Source organism: Lupinus angustifolius, chromosome LG04, assembly GCF_001865875.1.
Source record: "Lupinus angustifolius cultivar Tanjil chromosome LG04, LupAngTanjil_v1.0, whole genome shotgun sequence".
Classification (NCBI taxonomy): Eukaryota; Viridiplantae; Streptophyta; class Magnoliopsida; order Fabales; family Fabaceae; genus Lupinus; species Lupinus angustifolius.
The window spans coordinates 6350682-6360260 of NC_032012.1; the positions used below are offsets into that span (position 1 = coordinate 6350682).

Consider the following 9579-nt stretch of genomic DNA (forward strand, 5'->3'; position numbering starts at 1 on the left):
ATAATTATACTTAAATAATAAAATAAAGTTAAGACTTTCCTTAAGATATGTTTTTTTTATTTTGATGATATATTTGTGTATAAATGAATCAGGAATTCGGAAATATGGGGAAATTAGGGTGGGAAGTACTCCCCATTCTCCAATTTCATTAATGTTCTACCTTATAATTTTTATTATTATTTCATCTCGTTATTAATAACTTGATTAGTAAATGAAAACAACACTAATAAGGAGTTTGAGCTATTAAATTTATCATATACTATATTTTCAAGTGTTACAAATTACATGTATATTAAGATTGTTTTAGGTAACATATTATTACTACACTAAAATTAAATATATAATTAATAATTATATATCATTATGTATTGTCTTGTAAAAAACTTACACAATCAATATATTCATCATGTATATTACTTTTATTTAAAAGACAAAAATAAATAATAGATAATAACACATAATATACAAAATTCTTACCCCCGAATATATATATCACTCTTATTATTCTTATACTTCACATTTTTTTACTTTGAAATTAAACTTGTTTATGGTGAAATATTGTGAAGTAAATCAACCTCAATAATTACAGTTTTAACCTAAGTAATTTTTTAATCAATCAAAATTAATGATATAGAGAGTAATACAAAAAATGTGACCGAAGGTGTGGCCCCATCCCAACGGCTACATAACTTCTTTCCTTCTCTACAATCCTGTTCAAAGAAACAAATCCATTGTCTCCAACGGTCAAAAAAAGACCCACCATATAAATGTTCCTTCCTGCGTTTTACAAATATAGCCGTTACGCTTCAAACAACACTCTCTCTCTCGGAGCAATTTCAAAATCTTTCTTCATTCAATTTCTAATGCCTTCGTTCCACAAATCATCTTCTTTGGGAAGATCAGCAAACCCTAATTCCAGAAGTTCAGAACTTTCTGATCCCATGAGGAGAAGTTTCACCGGGAACCCATTTTCCAAACCTTCATCCCTCGTCTCTAATTCTAGAACCTTCGCTCCCACCACTCCTTCGAATACTCCTACAGGTTTCTCTTTTCTCTTATTATATTTTTTATTTTGTTCTTAATTTTTCTCTTTTTTAATTTTTAGTTGCATGATAGTTTTAATGACTGTTTGGATGCTGAAAATGTGTGGGAACTTCAGAAATTTGATGACAAAACTAGTTTTTTTACTCAATAGAGTGTAGCTATTGGTTGAATTCGATTAGGGTTTTTATGATTCTGGGGTTTCTCATCTTATTACATTTTTATTTTAAATAAAATTTGGACCCTTTTAGTTTTGTGACACTGGTAATGTTTTGTGACTGTTTGGCGGCTGAGATATTATTTGATAATCTGAAATTTGATTATAAAATTATTCCTTTTTTACTCAACAGCAAGGCTATTTGATTGAATTCCATTAGGGTTTTTATGATTTTAGAGTTTCTCATTTTATTACTTTTTTTTGTAATTGGCTGTTTTTAGTTTCATATTAGCGATGATGGCTGTTTAGCTGTCAAGAAAGAGTGGGAAATGCGAAATTTGATGAAAAGATGTTATTTTTTCTTATAACTCAATATATTGTAGCTAATTTGATTGAATTCTATTAGATTTTCTATAAGGTTGTGCTTATCTTTTTACTATATTTTTAGAAACTTTGGACCTTTTTTTATTTTCATGTTAGTAGGATGGTTGTTTGGCTGCTAAGGAAGTGTATGAAAATCCAAAATTAGATGAGAAAAATATTCCTTTTACCAAAAAATGTAGCCATTTGATTGAATTCAATCATTTTTATATTGATTTTGGTCTTTTGCAGGTTCTCAGATAAGAAACTCTGTTGGGGGAAGAGAAGTTCCAGGGTCTTTCTTCAGTGATCATGATGAGAACAAAGAAAATGGGAAAGACCAGTTTCTGAAGGCTTCAAAGGCTCAATCATCAGCTGCATCTTCAAAAAGTGCAAAGAATTTCATGTCTCCAACAATTTCTGCTGCCTCTAAAGTCGCCATGTCTCCAAAGAAAAAGGTACTTGTTGAAAGGAACGAGCCTTCTGCAACTTCTGTTCCTACCACTGCAGAAGCCAAAAGCCCCATAATTCGTAAGGTAACTTTTGCGGAATCGCTACACTGCAGCAATTTGAAATCAGAGAATGGTGTGGAGCAGAAAATGTTTGTAACTTCATCATCTGATGGACTCCCAACTGAGGAAATGCATTTTGCTACTTCCTTCAGTTGTGAAGAGTTGAGTGATGAAGCTGCTATCTTTGATATGAATTCTCCTTTCAATTCAAAGAATGACACTGAATTTTCTTTTCAAACTGTTGCCAATGAGCCTGATTGTGTTATCCTTGACCCAAGTTTTAAGCTTAGCCCTACACCTATTCCCCCTCCTCCTCCAGTTTCATCCACCATTTCCACCTTAGCCCCTCCTCATGCAGACCCTTTGTCACCTCCTTATGATCCTAAAACAAACTACCTCTCCCCCAGACCACAGTTTCTTCACTACAAACCGAAACCACAAATGTTTGATAGCTTCTCAGATACAGAAGCTACTGAGGATACTCAGTCTGAAGAAGGCTCACAGAAATCAGAGGAAGTTTCTTCAGATGAAGTAATTAAAGCAGAAGCTGGAATTTCTGAACAAAGTCCTGTTAGGACTTCATTGGCAGAGGAAACTGTTGAAGCAAGAGACGTGCCTAAACCACACTCCTTTATGAAATCAAAGACCTTTATTGCTCTACTTTTTCTCTTCTCAGCAGTTGCCATTATGTCACTTTCTATCACAAACTCCTCAGTGATGGATCATACTGTGTTTCAAGATTTCTACAAGGTTTATAAATCGTCTGACTTGCCGGAGAATGCTAAGGCTAATTTTGATAAATTCTCACAGTTTGCAAAGGCAAAAATTGATGTATCAGGTCAATATTTCCATACCTGGTATACTAAATCACTGTCTTCAGTTTCTGAGGTGATTTCAAATGTTAGAGGAGTGCACCATTTGGACTGCCTACAGTATTATAACTTAACTGTGTTTCAAGACTTCTACAAGGTTTATGAATTGTCTGACTTGTCTGGGTATGCTAAGGCTAATTTTGATCAATTCTCACTGTTTACAAAGGCAAAATTTGATCAGTTCTCACTGTTTGCAAAAGCAAAATTTGATGTATCAGCTCGATATTTCTATACCTGGTATACTAAATCACTGTCTTCAATTTCTAAGGTGATTTCAAATGTTAGAGAAGTGCACCATTTGGGCCACCTAGAGTATTCTAACTTAACTGTTTTGCAAGATTCTAATGTGTTTGACCAGGAACATAATTTTGGCCCCGGTAAAATGGACATAGTTGAGATTGAGTTTCCAGGACTAAACAATGAAGAGACCGACACTGCTTTAGAGTCAGAGGATTACAAGTCAGAATTTGATCAGCGAGATGTGAGAGTAACTACAGCCATCATTGCAAGTGTTCCAGAACTCGAGGAATCACTTGAAGGTGGCCAACTAGTCACTATGATAGAATCAGATCAGACTTTGCAAGAGACCGACACTGCTTTAGAGTCAGAGGATTGCAAGTCGGAATTTGATCAGCGAGATGTGGGAGTAACTACAGCAGCCATCATTGCAAGTGTTCCAGAACTTGAGGAATCACTTGAAGGTGGCCAACTAGTCAATATGATAGAGTCAGATCAGACTTTGCAAGTGGCTGAAGAAAGTGAATTAAATCATTCATCAGAAGTAGTTATTATGGATGTTGATGGTCAGCCAAGTTTAGATGCAAAGGCTGCTGATATTCATAGTGAAGTGATTATGATTGGAAACTTAGCAAAGACAGCACAGGTATGCGACGTTGTTGACAAATACAACAATGTTGCCCATGATGATCAGCCAGGTTTACAGTTAGACATTGCTAAAGTCCATACAGCAGAAGCCCGTGATAATAAAGACATAGAATTCGCTGAAGCAGAGGGGGTTAATGCTCACAAATACAGTGATGTAGGGCTCAAGGACCAGCCTGGTTTAGACTCAGACGTTGCTGAAATCCAAATGGAAGATAGTGACATAGAGTTGACTGAAGCAGAGGGTGAATCTGCAAGCATAGAAACTACACTTGAAGATAATGAACAGAGATTACAAACAGCTGAACTTTCACCACACCTGATGCTATACTTGCTGCTAAGTGGAGGTACAATTTTAATTGCAGGTGCAGCTTTCAAGTGGTCAAGGAAAGTTATAAGCAAAAAGACAAAGGTTACTAACTCTGTTGCCAAACCTGTCTTTGCTAAGGCGGCATTCTATGTTAGTTCTTTGCCAACACCGAAAGAAGATCAGAGTTTTCTAGATAAGCCGTCTCTCAGGAATGGGCCAACAGAAATTGACTTGCATGAAGAATTACACACTTCAGAAATGAGCAGCATCCAGAAGAACTCACATAAGCAAAAGGTAGTAAAAGGGCCAACAGAAATTGACTTGCATGAAGAATTACACACTTCTGAAACAAGCAGCATTCAGAAGAACTCACATAAGCAAAAGGTAGTGAAAGAGTTAAATGAAGTTAACATAGTGGACAAGAAGCCAACATCATCATCTTCATCCGAAGATTCAATTTCGCCATCCTATGGAAGCTTCACTACATACAACAAAATTAAGATCAAGAGGGTGAGTAGTTCTATCTCATATTTTGAGCAAAAATATTTATTCTGTTGAACATGTATGTATAACTTCTGAATTGTGCCTCATGTGTGTTTTACATGTATATTGATTTTCAGGGGCATGGGGAAGAGGAGACAATTACTCCAGTTAGGCGTTCAAGTAGAGTTAGAAGCAAAGTCACTTCTGTATTGTGATCTATCTTATCTGTATTGTGAATCAAAAACAGTAGGGTTAAGTTGTATTGTTCTAACGTTAGTGTAAGCAGAAGGTCTTCTTCTGAATCTTGACTTTTTGTACCTTAAGATTTTGTTAATTTAATCATCATTAATGAACTTTTGAGCTGTTTCCTCCCATCATGCATTTGGAGAATGATAAAACAGAAAAATAATCTGGATGATCTTGTTATTTATGCATTAGTGTATAAAATATATGAGGCCACACTGGACAAGATATGATTATAAATGCTAGGGAAAAAGTTGGGAGTAACTCCTATCGTAGAAAAGAATGATAGAATTAGGGATAGCAACAGGGTGGAATGGGTATCCATACTATTTATGGATAGCGGGTATTTGTGGGTACCAAACCAACAGATTTTTAAGTTTCAATATATATTTATAATTTTATAATAAATAATACATATAATTTATAATTTTATAATAAATAATACATATAAAATAATTATTACATGAATAATAAAATTTATATACATGTTAAATTTATCATATATTTTAATCACTAAAATTCATCATAAAATAATACAAAAATAGATAATATATAATTATAAAATAATAATAAAAATGTAATATATATAAATTATTTAATTAAAAATTAAATTTTAAAAATATGCGGATTCCTGTGGGGTGGGTATCATGATACTCGCTCTCACCTATAAGCTATTTTTACGGGTACTCATTGCGAGTATTTTAGTGGATTCTTATAGGGCGGGTACTTTGTCATTCCTAGATAAAATCTCATATTATGTGGTTTGGACATGTGTGGAGGAAACTAGTAGAAGCCTCATAAGTAGAGTAGATCAAATGGAGACTTAGTTATCAATGCACATGAATGACGTTGTGATAGAGTATTATGGCGTCATTCAATTCATGCAGACTTGGTTGTTGTTGTTATCGTTCATGAGGCAACACTTTTAAATTTTAAGCTTTTTGTTGAACCGAATTGCGACTGGGAAAATCGAGTAGTTCCATTGCCCAACTATCGAGTAGTTCCATTGCCCACGGGACTTGGGAAGAGTGAAAAACCATAAGTGGGATATCACGTCATGAACCAAAACTATCGGGACTTGGGAAGAGTGAAAAACCATAAGTGGGATATCACGTCATGAACCAAAACATTAAGTCAATGATTTCATGAGTTTTTTCTACTTATAAACTATTTCACTTCTACCATATTCAATGTGAGACTTCACACTTAATAAACCCGAAAATATCCCCTCATGTGCGACTACTACAAACTTGTTTCATCTCCTTGTTGAGTTTATTCAAGTGTTATTTATTAAACATTAATATTAATATATAGAAAGGATTTTTTTCATTAATGAAGAAAATCCTAACTGGACGAAAAGTAATAATATTAACTATTTTATCTTATTAACATTTATGATTTAATTAGTCAACATAATAAGATAAGATTATTTTTATTGACTTATTTCATTTTATCACGTGTGTGTGGTTCCTAAAATACAAATATGATAACAACAACAAATCATATAATAAAGATAAGCATTATATTTTCCCTTCTAACCTTTATCCAGAAGACCACAATCATGGTCTCACCCATGGCCAACACCTCAATCAAAAATATATAGAAGAAATTATATGTAATTATGAGATTAGATAATTTTATCATTTGCATATAATTTATACTATATTATAATTATCTAGTGTACGTTACATTGGATAAAATCAAAGTTTATAAAATTCATATCTTAGTATACTTCTATTATATCAATATCTTATCTTTTTTGTTATTATCCTATTTTAATATCATCCATTCAAGGAAAACAAACATGTCTTGAAAACAACTTGGTTCACCTAAATGAACATGGGCTGGGCTTGAAAGGGTACCCGGGCCCAGGCCCAGGCCTGTCATTCACAAGAAAATACAATAAAAGCTTAACTTCTAAAACGTCATCGTTTAGCAGAAGCTTCACAGCGAAGCTTACTTGTGAAAAAAGCAACCCAAGCCGTTTAGAGAAAAAGTATAACTGAAAATTCCGTATTCCACTCAAACAAAAGATAACAAAACCCTAATCTCTAGATTTTCAGATTTTTCTCTTCATTATCTCATCAATCAAATTTTAATTTTTTTTGTTTCATTCAGAATATATAGAGACAGAGCCTCTTTCGTTTTCCCTCAATCATTGATCGTTTCGTCTTGGGTATGTGAATTTATGGTTTTTGAAACTTACACTCTTTATCCTTTTAAATATCCCTTTTTCGATTAGGGTTGGAAATTTCTAATGTTTTGTTGTTTGAATTTTTCAGAGAACAACCACCCATCAAATTTCATCATGGCTAAATCCTCCTTCAAGCTTCAACATCCTTTGGGTACACTTCATTATTTTTCTCTCTCTCTCTCTCTCCCTCTCTCCGTTTTCTTATAATCTGAATTGGGAATGGGAATCTTTTGAATTGTTGAATTCAAAATTCATGCCTTTTTGGATTATAAAAAAGTTAATTTTTTTTTGTTTCTTAGGTCTCTCTTTATTATGATATATTATGTGCACACGAGTATTTTTCTTATGAGATTCTAAAACTCCTTTTAATTGTTTTAATTCAAAGTTTTCGCCTTTTGGATTGTAAATAGTTTAATTTTTTGTTCATTTATTTCATAGTTCTGTATCTGTACTATGATCACATGAATATTGTTCTTATGAGATTCTAAAACCTTTTTTCTGACATAAACTGTTTGGTTTTTTGTGTGAATTTTATTGAAACCAATCAACAATGTTCCACTTTTCTAACAGTGTAACTCTTTCTACATGTCAGAACGAAGGCAGGCCGAGGCTTCCCGCATTAGAGAGAAATATCCTGATAGAATACCTGTAAGATTTTACCTACTGTAGAATATAGTTTATGTTGATGTTTATTTCTTTCTTGAAGCGCCCCTGTTGAAATATTGCAACTGTGTGCAGGTGATTGTGGAGAAAGCTGAAAGAAATGACATTCCGGAAATTGATAAGAAGAAGTAAGTTATTTTCTGATGCTATTCTACCCCTTTTCATCAGTTTTTAGGTCTGAAATTGAGAATACTGTTTTGCTGCTTAATGTTCTTTTATATGTCATTTTGCATGGTATTTGTTGTGAAGATTTTCTATGTTTTTATTTTTGTTGGGTTAGTATTTGAACCAAAGTTGGAGGTGGTGAAGGTTGTAAAGCATGAAACCAAGCACCACATTGAGTTGATATTTTGATACTTGGAGAAAATATTACCATTGATGGTTGGTAATAGATTGGATGATTCTGTACTAGTTTGAAATTACAAAGGATAGTGCAATATAATTTTTGTATGCCACTTCATTCATAATTTCGTTTTAGTAAGGATGTTGTAAAAGATTTAACAAGTTGAGATGCATGCACCTGTGATTTTTTGTTACAAATTCCACTTGGTAAAAATAGGAGGGGTTATACACTTATACTAGGCCCAATTATAAATTGTTGGTCAGGATGGTTTCTGGTAATTTGGTTTATGAATATCATGTATGTGGGCATGTGTGAATTGCTATCAATAATTTTAAAATTCGAGGGTATGAGTCTTGATATTTGAATGACCAAACCTTGATTTCTTCCAATCTTCCAGTAATCACTATTAAAAATATTAATCTTCGCCATTTCGTATTATTGATGTCTGCATTAATGGTGGATTGTCAACTGATTTTGTTGCTCTTCTTGTGATGCTGTAGATACCTCGTCCCAGCTGATTTGACTGTTGGTCAATTTGTTTATGTTGTCCGCAAAAGAATTAAGCTCAGTGCAGAGAAGGCTATTTTTGTTTTCATCAACAATACTCTACCTCCAACCGGTAAGTAGTCATTCAAACCGAATGTTGTTTTTCCCCTTAGCAATGCTTATGAACTAAATCCCCTTTTTTACAGCTGCATTGATGTCTGCTATTTATGAGGAAAATAAGGATCAGGATGGCTTTCTTTACATGACTTACAGTGGAGAGAACACTTTTGGATCCCAGTAGAAATAATTTAATATATCCTCTGTAAATAGCTTCTGCAAGATGTAAATTATCTGCAGTTAATTGCCACTACATGGCCTATTGAGTATTGTCATCATGCACCTTGATTATGATCACCATCTTTGAATTTTCTTTCAATGAATGAATTTAAGATTTGATTTCTACACGTTTGAATTCTCAGTTGCTTGGTTTCAGTAACATCATCTACTTTGTGATGTAGTTTTGGGTGAAAATTATAGAGCAACACTCTTACTACCATGATTTGGAGTATGAAAATGTTTCTATTTTCATTTTCTACTTTTGTTATCAGTCTCCTTGTAGAAAATGTTACATTGTTTTCATTGTTTCTTATAGTTTGTAGAGGAAACAATACAAACAATAAAATATTCCCGAACTCTCACATCAATGTACTCATTGAATAATCTGAAAGAGGGTTTGATCTAGTGCCATCATCATAATCTTCCATGGCCATGTTTCCTGGTGCTCTATATATATGGCTGCAATCTCTAGTACTAGTACTCATCACTAGTACTTGTCTTCAATGCCATATATATTTCATGTGCACAAGAATCATCATAATATAAATTCTAAGATCTTTGTCCTATAACTTAATAACTTTTCCATTCTATAAATTTCATGTACTACAGGAATCATCATATTTTTGTTGTATGACTGGATTGATGACCGTGGTTTCCTGTGTCTCAAGAAACCAACAACAATATTATTTTATCATTT

General features: G+C 33.4%; 2 protein-coding genes across 2 annotated transcripts; both read left to right on the plus strand.

Annotated features, from left to right (window-relative positions):
- On the plus strand, positions 753 to 5033 carry LOC109345336. Its single transcript, XM_019584285.1, has 3 exons — positions 753 to 1041; positions 1811 to 4644; positions 4755 to 5033. Exons 1-3 carry the CDS (start codon positions 768 to 770, stop codon positions 4830 to 4832), a joined length of 3186 nt encoding a protein of 1061 aa, XP_019439830.1. The 5' UTR covers positions 753 to 767; the 3' UTR covers positions 4833 to 5033.
- Positions 6873 to 9010, plus strand: LOC109345337 (autophagy-related protein 8C-like). The gene is made up of 6 exons (XM_019584286.1): positions 6873 to 7036; positions 7143 to 7205; positions 7647 to 7702; positions 7793 to 7845; positions 8561 to 8679; positions 8753 to 9010. The coding sequence occupies exons 2-6, from the start codon at positions 7169 to 7171 to the stop codon at positions 8845 to 8847; spliced, it is 360 nt and encodes a 119-aa protein (XP_019439831.1). The 5' UTR covers positions 6873 to 7036; positions 7143 to 7168; the 3' UTR covers positions 8848 to 9010.